The sequence below is a fragment of the Acanthochromis polyacanthus genome, chromosome 13, assembly GCF_021347895.1.
Source record: "Acanthochromis polyacanthus isolate Apoly-LR-REF ecotype Palm Island chromosome 13, KAUST_Apoly_ChrSc, whole genome shotgun sequence".
NCBI classification, from domain to species: Eukaryota; Metazoa; Chordata; class Actinopteri; family Pomacentridae; genus Acanthochromis; species Acanthochromis polyacanthus.
The window spans coordinates 33493661-33517571 of record NC_067125.1 but is presented as its reverse complement, the minus strand read 5'-3'; the positions used below and the strand labels follow the sequence as shown (position 1 = coordinate 33517571).

The window sequence follows — 23911 nt, the reverse complement described above, 5'->3', positions numbered from 1 at the left end:
ATCGAAGGGTCGGCGGTTCGATTCCCGCTCTCGCCCAGTCATGTGCTGCATGCCGAAGCTTCCTTGGGCAAGATTCTGAACCCCGAATTGCCTACCAGTGACTGAAACACTGGTGTATGAATGTATACTGACTGATGTTGTAGGTTGATTAGCAACCTGCACATTAGTGGGTGAATGGGAACAATTGTTGTAAAGCACTTTGAGTACTCTGATGAGTAGAAAAGCGCTATATCAGAGCAAGTCCATTCATGTTTTTATATGCAGGAAGATGCATCATGAGCAGAAATGGCAGACAGGATTTCCACGGACTGCAGTTCATTGTCATGCTGCTGTTAGTGGGGGGGAAAAAAGATTTGTTTGTATTTAAACTAATCACACCCATCCAAGCCCAGGATGCAGTGACGGTCTCCCCTCAAAATAGTGACAGGTGACTTGTTTTTGTGAAATATTTGCACACAGGGAGATGAACGCTCATTTAAATGGCCACTTCACTAAAAACACCCAGCAGGGCTCCCTTAATGCACGATTCAGATCTTTGGCAAAACTTGAAACTGATTGAGGCTGTTGATGTCCTTTTCTTACAGTTAAGGTGATTTTGAAAACGGCAGCATTTAGACAGCAGAGAGAGTAGAAAACTGCACAAAATCTTCGGCCAATTTATACGAACAAGCTACATCCAGTGAGTCAGATTAATAAGCACCAAACATAAGGAACTGACACTGTCTGTGTTTTGTTTATTGTTTAGTTTCTGGTTTGAAAGGGGCGATGGGTGTATTTCTGTAGTACAGCTTGTTATTGTGTTGTGCAGAGTACTTTTGTCATTTTTGTAAAGGTGAGCTGGTGGGCTTGAGCTGCAGCGCGTGAACAAGATGTGGGGGCTTTTATCAATGACTGGACAGGGACTAAGAAAACAACACTGGAAACATTTAGAGGAAAGTCTAAATACCTTTAGTTTTTAATAAGGGTTAGGCTTGTACGAGTTAAGATTTGTCTAATCCTCATGGAAGCGTCATGCATAAAACACAAAAGGGTGAAACGCTTAAGGTGGGTGAATACTTTTTCTAGGCAACGTAGATCTTGTTTTAAGCAGTTACAAGCTAAAATGTGTTTTACACAATTAAAATCATCAGCATATTTCATGGATTATTCACGAAGATGAACACCTCCCAAAACAAGAATCTGGAGGAGAAGCATTCCACATGGACTTTACAAGTAGGTCAGCAGAACATCCCAGGAAGGATGTTTTCCAGCTTCTGTCACAGTCTGTTTTCCACCTGTTTTTATTTCTTCTCTTTCTAAGCCTAAAACCAGGAAGGAGTGAGGTGTTGAAACTGTGGATGTGGTCAGGAAGTCCCAAAGTCACATCAGGGTCACAGGGGGAATATTTACCTTCATTTATTGCCTGAATGTTGAAATGAAGCGCAGAACAGATGGACATGAAATGAAATGCTTGCCTGTGGGGAAGCTCACACCCTTTCGTCAAACATCACATCAACCTGTGTGATCTGGGGACACCTGCTGGACGCTTCCTGCCATTACAGCGTAGACGGATCAACGCCCATGTCTGAATTTTTCATCAGTTTGAGAAAGATTCCAATTCCTCACGAAGCAGCCGGAATTAAAAGAAGGAACAACAGACCAATAAATATATATTTTTTTAAAAACACCACCTGCAGTGCTGCCTCCTCATCCTTCTTCCCTCTGCATCAGATCCTCCCCATCTTTACACACCGATCCGCCTCCTCCTGCGCTCCTGTCCGGAGACTCCAGCGCATCCAGCAGCCGCAGCAGACCTGTGGAGGACCTACAAACTCTCTGAGCCTTTTATTTCACCACCACACCAAGATGGGAATTGCAGGAGCGGTTTGTGACAACCCTGCAGGCGCACAGTAAGGTAGGCAAATACGACAAGTAAGTAACACCTCAAGGCAATTTAGTTTGTTGTTGGGTTTGAGGTGAGAAGAAAGGAAGGAGTCTGAGAGCATTCAAGGTAAACTTCTGTCACTCCTGTTCTTATATTAAAGTCAGATTTGCTTTGTTTGAGGCAAAATTCAACTTTACATTCTTCAAAGAACCTAAAATGATTTTACTTTGCTAAACAGACTTCTGCATCCTGAAGTTTTTTCCCCCCCACTTTTATCTCTGAACAATCAGCAGCTTCACAGCAGTGCAGGATCAACTGTGGTATCAGTTTACTGTCATGTACAACAAAGGCAAAGTTTGTGTAGCTTAACTGTGGTGTTAACAGCTTCTTCTCCACACAAAGTAGTAAAATGGACATATTTAAACATCTAACACTGCAGAAGTGGTGGTGGTAAAGATACCTAAAGCCTTTATTTATGTAGAAGTACTGATGAAAACATGTAAAAATACTTTATTACAAGTGAAAGTCTTGTAATTATAATACTATTAAAAGTGAAGAAGCATAAACGGAACATTATGCCTCCTGTGAGTGATTTATTACCATATATGACATTATTAATAGGTGAATTACTGTGTATGGCACATTTTACTGCTGTACTCAGTAATGGTGGTCAGTAATTTTCAATCTGAGGGTCTGACCCCTTCTTGGGATCACATGGAAAGTCTGTGTGATTGTGAGACAATTGACAACACACAAAAGTGTGTGGTTTTTATTTAAAGCTTTTCTCTAGTCCTAAAATTTGTTGATGAACAGGACAATTGTACCACTTTTATAAAGTGAGAACATGGGCCCTTTTTTAGGGTGTGTTAAGTGTCACAAGCTATAAAGCCGTAGATGAATTGCTGGTTTGATCTTTAATAAAGTGGACTTTTATCAGTTTTATCATTTGCTTTCTATGTAAATCTTTTGCAATCTAAATAGCAAATTTAAGAGTCAGTTAATGTGGTGAAATGAGTAAGGTACTTTCCACCAGTGTGCAGAACAACTCCAGAAACAGTAGATCTCACTTTGCAATCACACCTTATTTGCTGGCGTTATTTTAATTGCCTCAAGTACTGCAGAGGTTTCTAGTAGGTGCAGTCATCAGTCTCAACCAGAGGCCTGTTTAATGGAAGTCCGTGTAGTTCAGTGGTTGAAGAATTGCATGCCGGGGTGTTGGTCGTTTATTTCAGAAACAACTCACAAAATAACAGTTAGTGAGTGACTTTCAAGTAACTGTTGATGTGTCTTCAGCACTTTCTTGGAGAGGGACTTATCTTTGTGGGCTTCCATTGAGCTTTGTTGCCGTGTGATTGTCTGACAGTGAACAGACCCATCGTTTGTTGAGAGTTTCTACACCTGAGAGAAGCAGGAAGAGGAACCATGATCGACCTGAGCCACCTGACAGAGGAGGAGCAGGGGATGATAATGACGGTGCTGAAGAGGGACGCCGAGCTGAAGAAGGCCGAGGAGGAGAGAATCAGGTAGAAACCCAAGTCTCCATCACTGATCACGCAAAAAAAAAAAAAAAAAATCATATTCAGACAACCCGAAGTGATTCTTTTCTGTCTTCTTCTGCTGTGGAGCTCTTTCCTACTCGAGTTGTTTTACATGAGCCGAAACATTTAAGTTAATGTCGTGTCACTGAGCTAATGTCATTTCATCGATTCAATAAGCGCTCCCAAGTTCCTTCTGAGAGGAGTTGTTTGTCGGAGGGTCCAAATAATACTTGTCTGCCCATAATGGTATAATGCAATAACAACTTTGGCAGATACAGTCTTTGCCTCCACTGCTGAGAAACCTCAATGTGAGATGAGCAATTAGATTACAGCCAAGTTGAAGTCCACACATGGGAGAGGATCATGCTGGTCTGATGGACGAGAATAGAAACCCTTAAAGGCCTCAGCGATGAGGGACACATCAGCTGTGTCGAGCCTGATGGGCAAATGTTTTAATTTGGGAAACACGAATCCTGACATGCCTCCGTTTAGCTTAAAATGAAAGAAATATGTGACATCTTGCACCTTAAAATTAATATCTGCTGTTTTGTGGCTCCATATTGTGGTTTTGGGAGGGCCAGACATCCCTCACTGTGTATGTTTAAGGCTTTTGAAGACAAACAAGAAGCTTTATTCTTCTCTGAAATCCTCTGAAACAAAACTTGCAGCATTGTATGCAAACTGACAAATAAAGCCTAAATGTGTCAGGTTTGAAAATGACTTTCAAAAGTCAAAAATGCTGTGAAACAATGACCTTTCATTGTGTTTTTAATGGAATTGGCCGGCTGACTTTTTCATCAGCGGGAGGCTGAATGCTCGCTGTGTCTCCAGCAGCCCAGCGTAAAAGGATTAAGCCAACAGCCTGTAATAATTTGCTACCCTTTTTTCACATGACTGCTGTGTTTCTCTGTCCAGAGAGAAGATGAGTTGGAGTATTAGTTTGTTCCCTCTTTGATTCAATTTCGACTTGATGAAAATGTTTTTGCCAAATTCTTTCCCTCAGATCTGTCGCGTGCAGCTGATATGATATGAAAGTAGCACATTTATGGTGTGATTAAAATGCCAGCAAAAGCAAAACTTTCGAGTTGTTACCAAAAAATATCATGCAAGAAGTATAAAAACCAGCTGCCTAAACATTAAACAAAACTGCCTCCATTTCCTTCAGGTGCTTTCTCTTTCCTTTGTTTGCTCCTGGCTTTATGTTGCATCTCATATTTGGAGATTAGTGCTGCTTAAACTGAATTAAAACGGTGTCAGGTTTTCCATTCAGTGCAGCCTAAAGCGAGTATTGTCTTGCTTTTGTTCTTTTTGTGTCTCTGCAGCCATTCAGCGAGACATGCCACTCAGCCAGGATTAACATGCTGCACAAAAGAGCTATAAATGACTGTACAAGAAAAACCTCTTGACTTGAGCATTTGCACATGTCTCTTTTGTGTTTTTCTCCAACAGGAAACTGGAGGAAATACTGAACAGCGAAACGCAGTCAGACACCAACCTCAAGTACATGACGGGAGAGTGGTTTTATGAGGCCAAGTCCCGCCGACACCAGGACAAGATCCACGGCTCGGAGATCATTCTGGCCTCCATGAAGCAGGGGAAAGCGATTGGTTTCGGTGCGTTTATTCTGGACTGTTGTGTCTAATTGAATGCACATTTTGTGGCTAAAGAAAGAATCCAGCTTCATTTGTGACCTCAGCACTTTAGCATGTTGTTGTTTTTTTTACTTTCTATCGAGGAACAGCTTGTCTTCAGAGTAGTAGTTTCATGATCCAACATCTGCCCAAATTGATGAAATGTTCTGGCAAATTTATGATCCCACTTGCTTACTTTCCCCTTTTTCTCTCAAGATATGCTGGAATCATGTTGTGTGGAGCCACTTTGTTTCCCATTTACAGGCCACAAATAGAACAGACACCAAGACGACCTTGAAAGAACATATTTACCAAATTTGATCAAAAGCTGTATTGGATTAAAATCATATTCTTCACTTTTGACACATCACATTTAGATGCTTTAGTCACTGGGATAGACTGAATCAGCGCCCTGAGGTCAAAAATGAGGCCAGGAATCCACTAAAACGTCTGACAAAAGTCTAAGTAATCTGGTTTTTATCAGACTTTATTTGTCATCTGCACGGTGAGGTTGTTCACAGACTTCTTCTTGTTGCAGATGGATCTCTCAGACTTGACAAATCCAAGACGCTCAGCAGTCGAGGCTCAGAACTTGTTGCTCCAGTGAAACCTGCCAGATGTTGGGAAGGACTACAGCCACCGGAGATCAAGTATAACATCCCTTCTCATTCACCTTAATTTCTATGCTTCAAGTCCTCATCACAATTCAGTCAGTTTGGAGAAACTGTACAGTGACTGTGTGGATGTTTCTTAAATTTACAATGAGGTCAAAGGATGTGAGGTAATCATTCGAAATGATTAATCAGAATAATCTCTCTCTTTGGTCACTCTATCGGCATAAGTGTGTGTGAGTGTGTACAGTCTGCGTTGTCTTGTGACTCAGCCTGTGTAAACATAGGTGGTGCTGACTGGGAATGTGGCTGTTTCATTGCCCAGCAGACAGTTCACAACACTGCAAGAAAAACAGATCGATGGTTTAAGGAAAACTCAACAGAGCTCAGTAGAATTACTCTGAGCAGGAAGTAGTGAGTTGTTGTGGTTATTTTACAAACACAACAACTCAGAACTTGTTCATTCTGCCTGCCTCTGCTGAGATTCTGACTTTTTTATTCTTCATTTCAACAACACCTTGAATACTTGCATGATTTTTTTTTACAGTGTAGTCCAGTGAGGGTGCCCTGAACAGAGCAAAGGGGCCACAGTTGACACACGTCTATTGTATGACAGTCAATATTTGACTTGGCTGAGCTTTGTGGTTTTGTGCAAAAGGCTGTAAAACCCTCTCAGGTATTTGCGTTGTGACAGCGCTCGAGTTGCTGTGAATTTTTTAATTGGATTATTGCATCACGTGTGCTTTAAATGCACTCATATAATTAGATTTCATTCTTTTTTGAGCAACAAAACCCCTCCTGCTTTCTCACACATTTGGAGTTCCTTTGATATTTCGGTTGGTGGGGTGGGTGGACATCTTTCTCCTGTACATCATTATGTCTGAATGAACAGGCCTCAGTCATGCACAGGACAGTATACAGTTGAGAAAAAAAGAGAAGCTGGGATGTTCCGCAGCAGACACACCATGCTAAAATGTCATTTATAGTGCGTGTGTTTGTTTTAAACTCACCTTTTTAAATTCACTAACCAGACAAGTGTCTTTTTCTTCTCAGTGATGCAGAGAAAGAGAATCGAATTTCAGCTTTTCGCTCCACGAGAACGGTAGGCATGTGTGTTACCAAGCAGACAGGAAGTCATATTGTAGCTACTGTAATGTAAATCATGTTTTCTGTTCTTTTTCCTTTCAGTCAAGGCAAAACCCTTTTAACCGTCCTTCCCTCAATATTTTTGAGCCTCCTGAATATAACCATGACTTTTCAATCATTCAGGACAAAGAGTCTCCAGAGAGAGGTTTGAGCTGAGATTAAGACCAGACACATTTCTAAAGCTGTGAAGAAGGAAATGGCAAAGTGACACTCTTATCTTTCCTCTGTGTTCCCATCAGAGCCCATCTCTCCACTGAAAAGCCAGCCGCCCGGTGAAACCAGCCAGACTTCAGGCGGCTCCGTCACATCAGAGGGATCCTCTGTAGGTTTCAGGCCGGTGCCAAAGAAGAGGACGTTCCTCTCAAGGCGCAATCAAACAGAAAGCAACGGTGTGGGGTCAGACGCTCAGGTGGGGTCAGCTGGGATTGTTCCTGCCCCAAGACAGAGCCTCCAGCGGGGATCCAGCGGCAGCTCGAGCCAGTCCTGCCCGAAGAGCCAAGAAGAAATGTCTCAGAAAGGTGCAGTTTCTAATCAGGAGTCTCAGTCTGCTGAGGAAAATTCCCTGCAGCTGCTGAGTGACATTCCTCAGGTTTCCTCGAATTCAAATATGGAGAGAGAAAGAAAACCACCTTTTATAGCAAGGTTAGTGGATGCCTTCCACCCAAAATGCTTAATTAAACTCCCTCAGCTTTCCACTGCAACTCACGGCCTGTTGAATTTCAGACAGCCCTCCAGGAGTGACGTGTCCACTGAGAGACAAATGCTGCATACGAGAGAAGAACAGGACGATCAGACCCAAAGAGATCATCCGGTTTTACACCTTGTCACCCAGAATACCAGCAACACCCAGGACCAACAATATAACAGCAGTGTGGGAACAACAGTGAGGCAGGAGGAGCTGAGTCTGCCCCAAAGCACTGTGGGTAAGTTCACTAATACGACACAATAATAAATATTTCGTGCTAAGCCACTGGTTTGTAACATTTCTGGCATCTTCTCCATCATCTGAGATAGTTTCATTTGAAGATGAAAGTTTTAAAGTTTTTGGCCTTTATTACACTTTGAAAGTGGATAGAAGAGTAGGGGAAGGACATGCAGCAAATGGCTATGGGTCAGACTCAAACCCATGACTGCTGTATCAGGGACTATAGCCCCTGTTTTTGGGTCACCTGCTCAACCAGTTGAGCTACAGGGCCCCCAAGTTAGCAGTTTTTCACAAGAAGAAGAAAAAAATAGAGAAGAAGCAGGAAACGTTTAATTTATCTTTATTCTTTCACTCCAGCAACACTTGTTTATCGAGCAAATTTAAAGTGAGACCAGTCTGTTTTCTATTGTGGCTGTCATAGTAAATCATCCAACTTGATATATTTTTAATTCAAAGACATTATTTTGTAGAAATCTGTTTTTACTTCGACATGAAAGAGTCTTTTTGGGGAAATTCTTGTCGAATAAAGCTGAAATAAATTGGCCTTGACTTACTGTTAAAAGAAGGTTGAAAATACATTTTAAATTGGGTTAGTTTTGAAAAAAAAACTACAACCACTCATGTAAAGCCAGACACATATCGCCCAATGGGGCACCGACAGCATATAATCATTTAGGCAAACTGTGGTCTCATAAAATGTCACCTTGTGTCTGGCGAAGCACATGGGTGACACCATGTTTGGAACTGTGCTCTATCATAAAGTTATTTGACGTACTATGAGTTGGGGAAGCATGATTTTTCTCTTTGTCCAGTAACAAATATATTTAACTTCTCCAGTTGGGACCAGAATTGGAGTGGCTTCATGTATCACACATTTTTTTTCTCATAAACTACACCTCTGACTGGCCTCTGAGTAGACAGAAACATCGAAATTGTTTGACCAAATTTACACCATCATGTGATTGGCTTGTATTATTCTATCAAAGCAGGGTTGTACCAATGAAAATCACATGTACACATCAATGAACCTGCAAAATTTCAGGACTCTAGCCACAACATTTTTCAAGTTATGGCACTTCAAACATTGATCTATACATTGGTGCTCGACTTGACCCCGCCTTCTTTCAGGATTTTTAACTTGAAGATGGTTGAGTGTGGAGCATTCAGTGAATTGAAGCAGAATGAACCTGTAGAAAGTTTAATGTTCAGCGTGCTAATCAGTTTTAATTTCTGTCATTTGCAAGTTCTTTCCTAACCCAAGGTACAGTTGAGGACAGTGGGAAAGTCTGAAGGTATTTGGTCTTAAAACTAAAGAGGTACCAAAGCCAACATGAATGATTGAAAAATGTGATACCAAACAGTCCAGGCACAAACACTGACATTCCTCTGGCAACGCTGCTAAATAAGAAGTCAACCTAATTCATCTCACTAGTTTTCAGTTAGGAAAAACTTCAAAACAGGAACTTTTTTTGATTTATGAAATTTTTGCTGCAGTTTTTTGCAAGTAGTTTCTTTCTAAGTATTTAATTTCTGTTCCTTTCTTTCCAGACCAAGATCCTCCCACATCTTATGACCTCTGCTTCATTGATCAACAAACTCAGAGGTCAAACCAGGCGCACATCTTTAAATTATCCACCCAGGCCACCAGTCCCACCGGTGACGAGGAGGACTCCATTAATAAGGTGCTGGACTGGTTCAGTCGCAGTATGGACAGCGGTGATTGGCTAGATACTGAAGATGCTCCAAAGAGCTCAAACAAACATGCGGAAGTCAGTAAATCAAGAGGTGAAGACGCCGGGGCTGACAGAAAAACAGCAAGGAGGAGTCATTTGCAAAGACAGAGCAGTGAGGATAAAAAGTTAAGAGCAACAGACAGGGGAAGCAGCAAAAAACTGATGGAAACACAAGAGGAGGTTGATATTAGAAGAAGAATTCACTCACAGGATGTAAAAGATAATGTTGATGAAAGTCAAACACCTAATATCTCTCATCTGAAGTCATTGTGGGAGAAAAGCAGCACGGGCCCTAAAATACTTATTGGCAACAAAGGACAAAAACCAGCTCAACTCTTAGCAGAGAAACAGTCCGATGTGCCCAGTGCTCCTGGAATATACAGTGAAAAGGAAATTTACGATGATTACACCTCGAATCAAAGTGATGAAAGAGAGCATCAGCTGGTGATCAGTCCGCAGACGGACGTGGTTGACAATCTTCACTTCCACCAGCAAGTTAGCAATCTTAAATCATCAAAAAGGAACAATAATGACTCAGAATATAGCTCAGATTATCTAAAGCTGATGTCCAGTCCCCAAGAGTCTGATAATGAGATTTTATTAACCAGATTCAATCAATCTGCAAGGACAGTCGTCGATCCGGAGTCTGAGAGCATCTCTTTAGTTGAACCAAATCTGGAATCGGAATCAAGAGAAGAAATCCTGCAAGAGAGCATGTCAAAAACTGTTCCTGTGTCTCGGATTGATGTGGATTTCCAAACAGAGAAGCTTCGTTTGTCCAGAAACAGCCAGAATGTGGAGTTTAAACAAGGTGGGAGTGAAGGCCAAGTCAGAGGCAAAGATTCAAGTGAAGACATAAAGAGGAGGGACAATGAGGATCAAAGTACACCTCCTAGGAGAAAAGAAGATGCATTCAATAAGAGAGGATATCAGCATCAAGAAAATACAGCAGAGAGGATCCAGCAGCTCAAGGCTTTCTGGGAGAAGGAGAGAAACAAGCCGATGTTCTACACCAGCAAACCTAAACCTCTCGGAGATGAGAAAGTCGCACGTGGAGCGAATCAGGCAAGACTGAACAAAAGATTCACAAAATCAGAGTTCGATCTGACGTCACTTGGAAACGAATCAGGTAGCGATGAGGAAGACGCTTACAGAAATCATCCAAATTTCACTATCCTCCCTTTAAATCAGCGATTGGAGAGGCTGTCCCCAAGTCTTGGCACGAGTCGGAGACAGTTTAACACCCTGCGTGACTTCTGGGATGAAGCCACGTCCGACTCTAAGGAATCGTTTCCCTTTGACAAGCTCAAGAGCCCCAAAAGAAAAGAGTCGCTAAATGCCCAGCTTTCATCTCCGGAGCTGAAGAGTGGCGACCCAGACGTTTACCGCCTATCCTCCGCTGTCGAGAAAACCAGACCAGCTGCCAAGAAATCATCTCCGCCTCCTCAGAATCGATCAAAGTCGCCTCACGACAGACAGACGGGGTCGGGGTCGAGAGCAGTGAGCGACAGCAAAAACAACCTGCATAATTACATGTCAGTTGAACCGGGCCAGCAGAGGCAGTCGAGGAGGAGCTCAAAGGAGTCCAACAGAGAGTTCTCAAAGCTACAGAGCAGCAAAGAAATACGTCCTCCAAAAGGCAGAAAAGACAGCTTCAGCAGCTCCAGCAGTCGTGGCAACTCTTTGCGTCGTGCCACGAGCATGTTCGCTTTGAGTGTCGCAGATGACAAAGATCAGAGAGCGGATGTCAGCCCATTTCACTCCCAGAGCAGGAAGCCGAGGCAGAACTCTGACAAAGGATCGAGAAGATCATCAGACGGCGCCGAGACTTTGACTCCGCGTGCTCGAGCGTTTGTTCCCAGAGATTATCGCCATTACCTGGGGATGACCGATGACACCGCCGTCCACGCGTCACTCACCCCGACCCTGAAGGACGAAGGCTCAGACGGCAAATCTGGGTTTGAGGTTGACATGAGTGGACCAGTAAAAGCCAGTACCCCAGTTAGCTCCGAGGAGCGTTATGGCAGGAAGGCCAACAAGATGAGCCAGCGCCCCCTGTGGGCCAATTACAGCAGCTCGGACGCCGGACAGGAGTCGTCTCTGAGCAGCACATCAGAAACCTGGTCCACCTCCAGGAACAGCTCAAATCGTGAGCTCCAGATTTATTATTACAGTATACAAGAGATTTTTTTTACAGTAATTTAAAGCAAGAACTTCTCTCTAAAATGCACTTTAGTACATGCTAGCATGCTCTTCGTGTTACATAAATCAACTAATACCTAAACCTGAGTTCTTCAATCTTTAGTGAGTAACGTCTTTATGCCTTGAAGAGCATAAAGTGAGCTAAAGTAGATTTTTGGTACTTTTAAAGATAATAAAGATAATCTGTGTAGTTTTTTCAGTGTAAATAAAGATATTTGTGATACAAAACACAAAATTTCCAAGTTAAAATGCATTAAAAAGTAGAAAAAGTAACAAAAAACATTTGAACAGACGAATACTGCACACTAACACAAAACATGAATCCTGCGAAAAAGCAACCAGATTTATTAAGCAAGGTTTTGGCGAGAAAGACAATTGTTAGAACAACAAACTAAACATACATAAGTACATGTCTTAAACAAAACAGGATTTCATGCAAGTAGCAGAAGTAGAAATGTATTTAAGCAAAAGAGAAACTTTGAATTCTTGCAGAAAAACCAATAACTCGTCAATCTTTACAGTCTTTAAGCCTGTTTCATTAAGTTTGTATATAAATCTGACAAAACATTTCAAAGTCAAGAATAAAGGAGCATATAGATTTTCTACATGGTGCATTTTACTCTTAATATTTAGACAGCATGTCATATATACATAATATCTTGGAAATTAACTAGTTTTCAACATCTTTTATGTACTAGTCGCTGCTGCTGCTGTTTGCAGACTCACAGACAGTTTATCGTCAGCTTGGTCGGATCCAGCAGATCCTTGATATCGTGTCCGTGTCGGTTATCAGTGTTGGCAGAAGCAAATCTCTGTAAACAGTGTGTGAGCCTGTGGTCAGCTGCCCATGTTTGGTTTGTGGGCTGAACAATTTACAGTTCTAAGTTTACTGAAACTACACTGAATAGTTTCACCAACCGAGAATTTTCTTTCACAGCTGGTTCAACATCTGAAGCTGAATCTAGTGTTACTCAAATGTATGTAAAAGTTTACTGAACTGCATGTTTGATGACAAACCTTCAGGAAGAAAATTCCAATAATTCTTTAAAAGATTTATTGTTAAAAAAAATCCCAAAATTTGACAAGAAAATTCCTATAAATATTTTCAAAAAAATTGGTGAAAAATCTTCAAAAAAATCCTAAAAATATCTGAAGTGATTACAGATATATCAGTAAAACTTCTAATATTTTCGTTAAGAACATTCACACAAAAAAAATCTACCAAAATCGCTGGATTTTGGTTGATTTTTTTTGTAAATGTTGTTTAGAAACATTTTTAACATTTATTTTTTTCTTGTCGAAAAATGTCCAAAAATTTCCCGTATTGTTGAAAAATGTGGGCATCAGAAGTTTTCACTGTTTTTCAGATTTTAAAACGGCTTAATTTGACCCTCAGGACAGCACAAGGGTTAAACATCTTAGCTGTTTAATATTAATGTCAAAACCTTTGAAAACCTGTCCATAAACCAACAAATGCTCAACATTTTCCTTCATAATACAGGTGAAAATGACGTTGATGACCAGAATCCTGTAAGGAAAGCATTATGGCGAGCAGAAACGCGGCCCAAAAATCTGGCTAAAAGCATGGAGGACATCACCGCTTCACTATCACCACGTGAGCTTGTCTTTGACTGTTCAGTCGAAATTTTTGAATATGTACAAATATACAAATGATTTTAGATAACAGTTGTTTCTTTTTTCTCCTTCTCACAGGACAAGAAAGAAGACAAGACCCAACTCCTGACCTCAGACGCATAAGTGATGGTAAAGAACCGTCGAATCCTTTTCATTATAGATATTTTTGCAAACATTTTAGCAGAATGGTCAAGATTTTTCTATCTCCCTGCCTCCCATTTAATCTCTCTTCAGCTTCCACCATCCCGTCGCCCTCCTCGTCCTTGTATTCGGACCCAGACCACCTGAAGAAGATGAGCAAATCGGTTCCTTTGTTCTTACAGAAGGAGGTAAAGCGTCTCCTTCTCGTTTTTTTAGTCCATGAGGACAAACTCTGCTCTGCTTCCTGTCCACAGAGCTTCCTGCACCTGCTGTCTGTGTTTTTTAGGATACTGACGGAGACTCTGACACCATTTATGAGGACACTTACCGCCGAAGAAGGCAAATGATGGGCAGCTCAATGACTAACCTCACCAGCTCCTTTGGCTTGGCCTCTGTGTCGTCTGTATGTTCACACGCAGCAGGATGAGTCGCTTATGCATGAGCATGTTTCCCGTTTAGATGCAGCTTGATTAAACGTCACTGCTTGTTAGCTTTAACAAGAAATAGATGTTTCTCACAGCAGATGATTTGATCCGTTAAAGCATGTGCATTAATAAAACCCCATCCCAGAACTGCTAATACGCTGCAGCATTCTAACATCCAAATTCTTAACAGTACCTGTATTAGTCTACATGGAAAATATATTTTAAAAATGTAAAAAAAAATAAAAAAATTCTGGAATCAGGGTGGGATATTCAGACACTGTAATACCAATGACAATAATTACAAACACTGCTACAATTATTATTTTTTTTAGCTAATTTGGATACAGTAAAACAGAGCAATTTTACAGTCACACATTGTAAAGGAAAAATTTACTGTTTCTAAAAATACTAATTTCTGATGTGGGCATTATGTACAGTTTTGGCCTTTTTTGTATTGTTTTACAATTAACATGTTACTTCATATATTATTATTATTATTATCATTGTTATTATTATCATCATCTTGGACTACCCAAACAGGAAGAATCTGTACAGTTAATAAAAATATTCACCATTTTTCAATAGTTTATATATTTTTTTTATTCAATAAAGAAAAAAGAAACTATTTTTTTATTGAAATACAGTAAAATATAGTGTCATTTTATGGTCAACATTGTAAAAATACAAATAACATGTAGACAATTTTGAGCTAGTAGATTTGAGTTAGTAGATTTTGTGTTTAAAGGAATTTTTGGTCAAACACCTTTGACCAATCGCACTTGAAGCACTTTTTGCACTTACTACAGGTTTTTCCTAATGTCTGAATTCTTGCTTGTGTTGTACGTCGCTTTGGACAAAAGCGTCTGCTAAATGAAATTGTAGAATTGCAGAATTTTCATTAAATATCACGACTTATATTAGCTTACATTTGGTTCAATCTACAGATGTCACAGCTGAGTAGTTCAAGGACCGTCAGAAAATTAGAAGCCCAGGGATTCTTTCTCTTTATACAGTTTCTGACTCTGATAAATAGTAAAAGTTTGGTTATTCATAAAGGCAGTATCCCTTTCAAACCAGGTTTTATGGTTCAGAGGGTTAAAGGTCAGAGCACAGCGACTTCCTGAAACTTTTTGTATGGACCAGTTAGTCAATCATAATCATTAACCCGTATTCCATAAGTTTATCATTGCCCTCCTATAACACTGTCAGATACACAAGTGACAAACAGGATGAAAATTGATGTAGCAGAACTAGAATTATTTTCTTTCTTTAGTCTACACATTGTTGCCAACAAAGAAACTCGACCACTGACAGCTCAGCGTATGTGTGCATTATCATAGTATTATGTCATTTCTAACATAAAATGTTTCCCACTGATGTGTGTGTGTTTGCTCTCAGCTGAGTGGGAGTGTGATGACCATGTACAGCGACTTTGGGAACGTGGAGGTTCAGGGAAGCATCCAGTTCTCCATCAACTACATCCAGAGGCTCAGAGAGTTTCACATCTTTGTGGCCGAGTGTCGAGACTTGGCTGCAGTCGACCCGAAGAGAGGCCGCTCTGATCCGTGAGTCCTGCGCCCGGTGTTTGGTTATCAGCTGACAGGGTCGTACCTGAAAGATGATGTGGCGCCTTCAGGCCATAAAAACAGCCACCGAAATGCGTCTGTGTTGATTTTCACTTTAATTTCAGCATTAAGTCATCCTTACGTTGTTTTAGCTCATTTATCAAGATAACTGAAGCTGTGGAAACACCTGCTCACAAACTGAGATAAGCTGGCTTCTGTGAGAGTTTACCAAGTATTATATGTGAGGTTTGTTGAAACTGGGATGAAAACCAGTGTATAATGGTAAAACAGGAGAATGCTGTAGTATCTGATCTGACCTGATATGAGTTGTGTGTCATAATGCAATCTGACCACGTGTTACAATGTGCAATGCGGATAGTATAAAAAAAACTCTAGAATGATTGAAGCTAAAATGTGTGAATGAGGAATCAATCACTACTAATCAGTACAGTTTTTCTGTATAGCTCCTTTTACGCTGCTTAGTTTGGTCCAAATTGTGTCACAGATGACTGAAGGGATAATAATAAGGAAAAATGAGTGGGAAGATTAAAATGGAATAAATAAAAAAAATTACTAAAATGTCAAACCGTGAAATTCATAACAAATATGCAAAATTAGATTAAAAGGAAAAGCATAAATAATAATAAAACAATAAAGACTAGATTGTAATCGTAATAAAAAGGATTAAAAACACAGAGAAATAGAATAAAATGCAGTGATACAAAAATGTAGAAAATAAATGAAAACATAAAGCGAGAGATGCTAATATAATTAATCAAAACCCAGGCTGAAGAGAAAGGATTTAAGGTAAAGTTGAAAGATTTATACAACTGCTGCTGATTTCTAACATTTACAAATAGATCAAAAGTTATTAAAGACCAGTTTGAAGTAGTTACATATTTGCTTCATGGTGTTTGGTTATGGTTTTTTTTATGTTTCTTACAGACCAGAACCACTGCCTTTGTCTTCACTGTGTAAACTCGATATCACAGGAAAATGTGTTTTAATTTACCAGTTGTTGGCAAGTGAGTTAGAAAATAGATTCTTGGCCACGAACCAGATGTTTGGTTTTTTTCTGTTTCAGGTATGTCAAAAGCTACCTGGTTCCTGACAAAGCTAACCTTGGAAAGAGGAAAACATCTGTGAAAAAGAAAACGCTTAATCCGACGTTCAACGAGATCCTCAGAGTAAGCAACATTCTGCCAACGCAGACAATTTCCCACACTGTAGAAGTTGTGTAAAAAAAGAACACAAAAGCATCTTGCTCTCTTGTCCTGATAGTATCGAGTTCGCATGGAGTATCTCAGGACCCAGACGCTCATTCTCTCCGTTTGGCATCATGACACCTTTGGCAGGAACAGCTTCCTGGGTGAGGTGGACGTGGAGCTCTCTAAGTGGGACTTCGACCACACCCAGATGAATTACTTGGCTCTGAAACCGAGGGTAATGAGAAACACACACACACACAAAGGCTACTTTATACGCTGGAGTTATTTTCTCATCAAATAAGTGCGGTACATCTGTTAGAGCTGGTTGTATCATGTACACATGTCCTCCTCTGTTTCAGAACACACCGACTGTAGCACCATCAAATGGCCGAGGAGAGATGAGACTCGCTATACGGTTCCTGCCACAAATCACCCACAGTGAAGGTTTACCAAAAAAAAAAGGGGTTATGATATCATTTGCAGCTTTCTTGTCAATTTGTAACTCGTTTTTCCAGGAATATCAACTTAATCTTAGAGTATTACCTGCTGTACTGTTTTGCCACATGTTTGTTTGTCCAGTGATTATTTGCACTGAAATCAAAATAATGAATGAAATCACAACTTCATACATTAAGATATGGGCGATATGAGACTTTTTGCTGATTTAAATACATCAAAATATAGTTTAATTTTATGGTCAAAACAATCAAACATAAAATAGATTGAAATTTTTTGTAAATACAGATTTTTGATGTTGACAAACCTTTCCAGTTTTGGCCAGTTTGTTTGTTTGTTTGCTTGTTTACATGTTAAAATGCAAATTAATTGACTTTGGAGAATTTTAAATGTGACTATGAGAAATTATTTTGATGAAATTCACAATTTAGATGAGCTTAGATTGGGGTAAGTTATCAGTTGGAACCACATGTTACAGATGAGTAGTTCACTGGTCACTGAAAAACTGAAAATCCAATGATTCTGGTTCAGTTTCTGGTTCTGATAAGTGGTGAAATATGTGATTAAAAGGTCTACTAAGCCTACTGAAACACTGCATCTCCACTAATGCTACTAAACTCAGCTAATAATCATGCCTGAATGCAGTATTAAAACAGCCAAAGTGCTCTCATGCTGCAGTTTGGTTCATTTTTGAGCTCACTTTCTTAACTTCAGAGGCTGTTTTCACACACCAAAAAAATCACACAGTTATGTATTATAGTATCTTTTTCTGTGATAAATTAGATGTTAGAAGGTCAGATTCGGGTCTAATTCAATCAAGTTGTGTAGTTCTTGAGTTTTGCCAGCTCCTGAACATTCGGTGTGTCATTTTTTTTTTTTTTTATAGGTATAGCTAAAGATGGTCCCAACACCGGAGAGATTCACATTTGGGTAAAAGAATGCAAGAACCTGCCTCTGATCAGAGCCACCATCGACCCATATGTTAAGTGGTACGAACAATTCGTTCATCTCATGGAAAAGCATCAGTTTACTGCTCGAGCCAGCCAACATGTTTTCTTTGTCCTGTCATTTTAAGCTTTGTGCTGCCAGACACGAGCAGGAAAAGTCGGCAGAAGACTCGTGTGCTGCGGAGGACAGTAGATCCGGTGTTTAACCATACGATGGTGTATGACGGCATCACAGAGGCCGATCTTACCGAGGCTTGTGTGGAGCTCACAGTCTGGGACCGAGACAGACTCGCCAGCAACCTGCTGGGAGGCCTGAGGCTCGGTGGTGGAACAGGTACCAGTGCAAGGAGTTCATGTCAGGCCAAAGCATGCAAACTGATCACAGATCTTAACTGCAGCATTGCATGGGTTAGTATAGAAGCTGAACAACAGAAGATAATCAGGTGCAACTGCTGTGAAATGAAACAATTGAGAAGCAGAATTGGTGAGAACTTTGACACCTAATTAGTTTATCAGATGTTCCATCCATCCATCCATCCTCCATACACCGCTTTATCCTCACTAGGGTCGCGGAGGGTGCTGGAGCCTATCCCAGCTGACTCTGGTGAAGGCAGGGGACACCCTGGACAGGTCACCAGTCTGTCGCAGGGCTACATATACAGACAAACAATCACACTCACATTCACACCTACGGGCAATTTAGAGTAACCATATTTTTGGACTGTGGGAGGAAGCCGGAGTACCCGGAGAAAACCCACACATGCACAGGGAGAACATGCAAACTCCATGCAGAAAGATCCCAGGCCCACCCCGGGATTTGAACCGGGGATCTTCTTGCTGCAAGATGAAAGTGCTAACCACTACTCCACGGTGCAGCCCCTTATCAGATCTTCAAATCAAAAAATAGTGCAGGTATCAGTTCACAGTTTAACAGCTTTAGATGCCATTACTTGGGTTGATATTCTGATGTATTTCTCTACTAATTCTCATCAACATGTCCAGTGTCCCAAAGCAGCATCTTTGCAGTGTTGCCAAGTATTTTCAGTGCCAAAATCCTGCTTGCAAATTTGCTAGAAGCCACTGTGTTTGCATTGTCATGAGTGAGAAGAAGAGTCACGTCAAAACATGGCAATACCAAAAGATATCAGAAGGGTTTCCCAGGTAAAGTACGATGATCCTTGACTGGTCATTCGGTGCTCATATTTGCTTCTCGATTATTAACAGAGAAGACCAAAAGAAGACCACATCCATTGGGACATGATGGCACCTCTCTTCAGTCGAGAAGAATCTGCACAAAAAATCACTTGCTGCTGTCCTTTTTGGGGGAAAGTCACTAAAGTGATTTTAAAGATCACAAATCTAGTTAGGAAGTTGCCCATTTGTCTTGTGCTTGTTCAAATTGCTGATTTTGTGCAGCCATGGAATCTGGATTCCAACAATATCGAGTTTACTGTTATGTAAGACAAAAATAACAGCAGCAGCATCACAATTTAGAAGGTGGAACTGGGGAATGTTGGACATTTTTTACATGAACATTGCCTGAGAGTTTCTCTGTATTGACCAGCAGTCAAGTTGGTTTGTTTTCAAAGAAGGCAAACAAGAAACACGAGGATAGAAAGCAGGAAAATGACTGAAGTTGGCTGGGACTGTAGATAATGGGGAGTGTTAGCTTATGTGTTATGAACCTTAATCAATCACACTGAGGGGAAATCTAATTACTCAAACTGCAGCACTTCGACTGGCTGTGCAACTGTCAGGATAAATGCAGTGACACCTCTTACGTAGACAAACATTACTTAAAAGGACAGAATCTTATCACTTAGTTTTTTACACCTGAAATTGCAACAGAAGTGACTGAACTTGCTGACATGTCATATTTGTGCATAATATTAAAATACTGCAACAACTTGTGCAGAAAGATTTTAGCAGAAGCAGTGAATGAGAACACAAGCTCTGTCGTTCATAATGATGTTTACATAATGAGTGAAAGGCACAGAGTTCCAACTTGTAATGTATGATAAGCGTGTAAAATAACTGCATTTATTAATTTCAGCACTCTCTCTCTTTGGCCCCATGCACGGCCTTTATAGTCTGAAAACTGTGCAGAATGTAATTTCACAAAACAAAGTGGATAAAAGGCAGAAACCTGAAACTATGCTGATTATGTTCAAAGAAGCTGTGACCTATTTAAGTTTTGAATAACGTTTCTGGATCAAAGTATGTTCTAAAAGAAAGAGCTGACTTCTGATATATACAGCGTGAATATTATAAAACACACAAAAGCTATGAAAGGGAAAAGCATTTGCAGTAATGTTTTTAAGTTGCTGAACATTTTAAAGTTTGAACTGAGTTTCACGTTGAAACTAAGGGTTTTGTGAAACACAGGCTGCCTATGAATAGACATGTTTTCAGTGCTTGTGTTCGTGTCTCTCTGTAGGTAGAAGTTATGGAGCGGTGGTGGACTGGATGGACTCCAGTCCTTATGAGGTGGCTCTGTGGGAGCGAATGATGGCTTCTCCAACTGAATGGGTGGAGGATGTTCTTCCACTGAGGATCCTGAACTCTGCAAGAAACACTTTTAGATAAATAGGCTATACCAAACATATACAAGACTATATATTTATATATATACTAGATATATTTTGCAGGTATAAACTATGTAAATTAATTTTTATAAGGATTCACTGCCTTGATTGAAACTCAGTCAGGAAGAACTTCAAAAGTCAGGTGAAAATAAAGTGAAGGCACTGGAGAGAAAGGTTGGAATCAGCAATAGAGACAACTACAGTGACGTCTAACCAAGCAATTTTCTAACGGCTGGCATTGTCAACACTTCAGGATGCCAACTGAAGCTCCTCAGGTTTTTAAAGAAAAGTGTGATAAAATTAGAAACAAAAGCCTCTCTTTAAAGTGAGTTGTGTAGAGATTCAGACAGAATGTTAGAAAACTTTATAGGAGGGGATAAAATGAACTTTGGCCCAATGAGATCCAAAGAACTTCATTACAAGGCAACTGGACTTCTTTTTTATTGGTTCTTGGAGATGTTTCATCTCTCATCCAAGATGCTTCTAAGTTCGAACTGACTGACGGCGAGTCCCAGATTCCACTGTCAGAAGTACAACCCCTGTCAAAAGTTTTAGGACACTTTCTCATTCAAATAAAGAACCTGTCCTACAACTTTTGACAGGGGGTGTATCTACCAAATTTGGTACACATATGCAGCACATCAGGCTGAAGAAAAAAGTCAGTGACTGCCACATTCCAAACCCAACAGGAAGTGAGCTATTTTGCGTTGAATGTCAAATTTTACCCATTTTTCACTTTTTCCTAGGGAGAAACTCCAATTCACCTCAAATTCGGCCAGTACATACAGGAGGCCATAATGAACCAAAGTTATTAAAATCTTTTTCCAAAGTCAAAAGGTATGTCCATGGCGGCCTCTGGAATTTTGATCCTTCGCCATGAAATTTCAAATGCTGTGTAAATGCCCTGAACATGCTCCAATCTGCCTGAAACTTTACATGTATGATCAGAGTCCTGCCCTGATCACATCCATATGATGAAATACACCCCCTGTCAAAAGCTGTAGGACAGGTTCTACTTTATTTGAATGAAACAGTGTCCTAAAACTTTTGACGGGAGGTGTATATCTAAAAATATATCTGAAACTGGCTATCATGTTCAGGAATGATTAAGGATGTTAATGGTGGTTAAAATGTCTGGGAAGAGGTTTCAAGACTGCATTGTAAGTACCTGATAACTGGTGTCTTAGACTGAGAAGAGTTTCACTGCTCTTCAGACCCAGCGATGTTTTTATACAAATTCTGGTTCACCCTGAAGTTAAAGCACACAAACACAAGCTGAGCAATGTCACTTGTGCAGTCCAGTTCTGCAAAGAGTGTACAGACCTAGACACAAGAGAGATTAAACAACACCTCCGTAAGCGCATTAACAGCAGAGCAGCTCCTCAGGATAAGACCCAGCAGTTAAAAACAGCTTTTTCCACATTTTGGACAAAGATATACATATAGAAAGCATTTATGTTTGACTGGAGCAGCCATATATAAATGAAAGAGATGATCTCCTGGACTACTTATCAGATACTTAGAATGCAGTCTGAAGCTCTCACCAGAAAGTTTCCCCACCATTAATTTTTTGTATTTATTTGGCACGGACAGTGCGCATTTATGAACGCCTATTCATACAGCAATGGGCGTAAATATGCCAGATTATAGCAGCAATGCTAATTTACCTTCGCAGTCCAAAGGTAAAAAGAAAAAACATAACAGCGATACATAAAACAATAAGTCACAATAAAAGCACATTGCAAAAAGTACACAAAGGAAACATGACAGTGAAACATGCAATAAAACATAGGAGAATAGGTCGTAATAAAAAACAATAAAAGGGCATTACAAAATTAAAATTTGAAGTTAGCACTAATCTGAAGTTTCCCAACCATTCACACCTTTGCACACTAACAGCTGTTTAAGTTGGGGATGACAGTACACATCTGGGACTCCACATCCATCAGACAGAACTGAAGAAGTCTCTTGGATGTGAAGTGAAACGTCTTCAAGAACCAAAATAAGAAGTTTGGTTTCCTTCTACTTTGAGAATTTGGACTTATGACCTGGGTGACAGAGATGCCTCATTTGATGCAGATCTCCCTTAAGTTACTTAACTTTGACCTGTTCTTGCCAAACAATGCAAAGGACCTGTGCAATGTATTTTCAATTGCACTGTACCTTTAGGAAAAGTACCTTTAAAGTATATACTTTATGATACATCACTTCAAACCGTCACTATAGTCTTCATTTAAGCAGCTGAATCTTCTGAAACCATGGTTCCTTTGACTAACACGAATTTTGACAGTATTGTTATAAATCTAAATGAATTGGACAGCAAATTCAACTGCTGCTCTGAATTGTATTAACCCAAAGATGAATTAAAGAAACTTAATGCAGAATAATTTCCCAAGTCTGAATTTTTTTTATCTTTTGGAAATAATGATAAATGTTCCTGGATATTCTATTACTCTGTAAAAATATCTAATCTATTTGGATGTTTGATAGACATTTATGGTTTTAAGACAATGAATCCTTGTTTGCGTTGACAATTGAATGAATTGCTGTACATTTTGATTCATACATCCGTGTTCCTCTCAGGATGAACCACAATCAATATGGCGATCCATTTATCTGTCATTTGGATCATCAGATCAGTGTGGTATATGAGTAACACTGTATAATGAGAAGAAGACTGTTACTTGTAGAAGCTTTTTATTTGAAGTACAAGTTCAATTGATGTCATTTTAAAATGTTCTTGATGTATACATTTTCTCCACAAATACTCCGGAAAATCAATAATTTCTTAAGCACTAAATAACAAAACTGCTTAGAAAAATGTTGGTGAACTTTCATGAGTAAGCAGGACATTATGTTTGGAACTGTATGCATTTTTAAAGCATCTTTAGCGAATGCCAGCTCCTTTTTGGTGTTGCAGCATAGATATCTCAAAATTGGACACATAAACTATATTTCGAAAAGTGTTGGCTCACCCATCCAAATAATCAGAATCAGGTGTTCCAATCACTTCCATGGCCACAGGTGTATAAAATCAAGCACCTCGGCATGCAGACTGCTTTTACAAACGTTAGTGAAAGAATGGGTCACTCTCAGGAGCTCAGTGAATTCCAGCATGGAACCTGTGCAACAAATCCAGTCGTGATATTTCCTCGCTCCAAAATATTCCGCAGTGAACTGTCTGCTGTATTATAACAAAGTGAAAGTGTGTGGGAACGACAGCAACTCAGCCACCAAATGGTAGGCCACGTAAACTGACGGAGCGGGGTCAGCGGATGCTGAGGTGCGTAGTGCCAAGA

At 40.1% G+C, this 23911-nt stretch overlaps 1 protein-coding gene across 1 annotated transcript; it reads left to right on the top strand.

Moving 5' to 3' along the window:
• The first annotated feature begins 343 nt into the window (after positions 1 to 343).
• Positions 344 to 22999, top strand: sytl2b (synaptotagmin-like 2b). Its single transcript, XM_022194129.2, has 20 exons — positions 344 to 1894; positions 3228 to 3387; positions 4852 to 5015; positions 5572 to 5683; positions 6698 to 6746; positions 6833 to 6935; positions 7030 to 7432; positions 7514 to 7713; positions 9264 to 11597; positions 13152 to 13265; positions 13364 to 13414; positions 13520 to 13614; positions 13713 to 13829; positions 15250 to 15416; positions 16501 to 16603; positions 16698 to 16859; positions 16984 to 17068; positions 17967 to 18069; positions 18156 to 18361; positions 20465 to 22999. Exons 2-20 carry the CDS (start codon positions 3287 to 3289, stop codon positions 20611 to 20613), a joined length of 4818 nt encoding a protein of 1605 aa, XP_022049821.2. The 5' UTR covers positions 344 to 1894; positions 3228 to 3286; the 3' UTR covers positions 20614 to 22999.
• The last annotated feature ends 912 nt before the right edge of the window (positions 23000 to 23911 follow it).

Coding starts and splice junctions, on each gene's coding strand:
- sytl2b (XM_022194129.2), top strand. CDS start 3,287: ATGATCGACCTGAGCCACCTGACAGAGGAGGAGCAGGGGATGATAATG. Junction 13,266..13,363: donor CACCGCTTCACTATCACCAC/GTGAGCTTGTCT, acceptor TCCTTCTCACAG/GACAAGAAAGAAGACAAGAC. Junction 16,604..16,697: donor CGTTCAACGAGATCCTCAGA/GTAAGCAACATT, acceptor TTGTCCTGATAG/TATCGAGTTCGCATGGAGTA.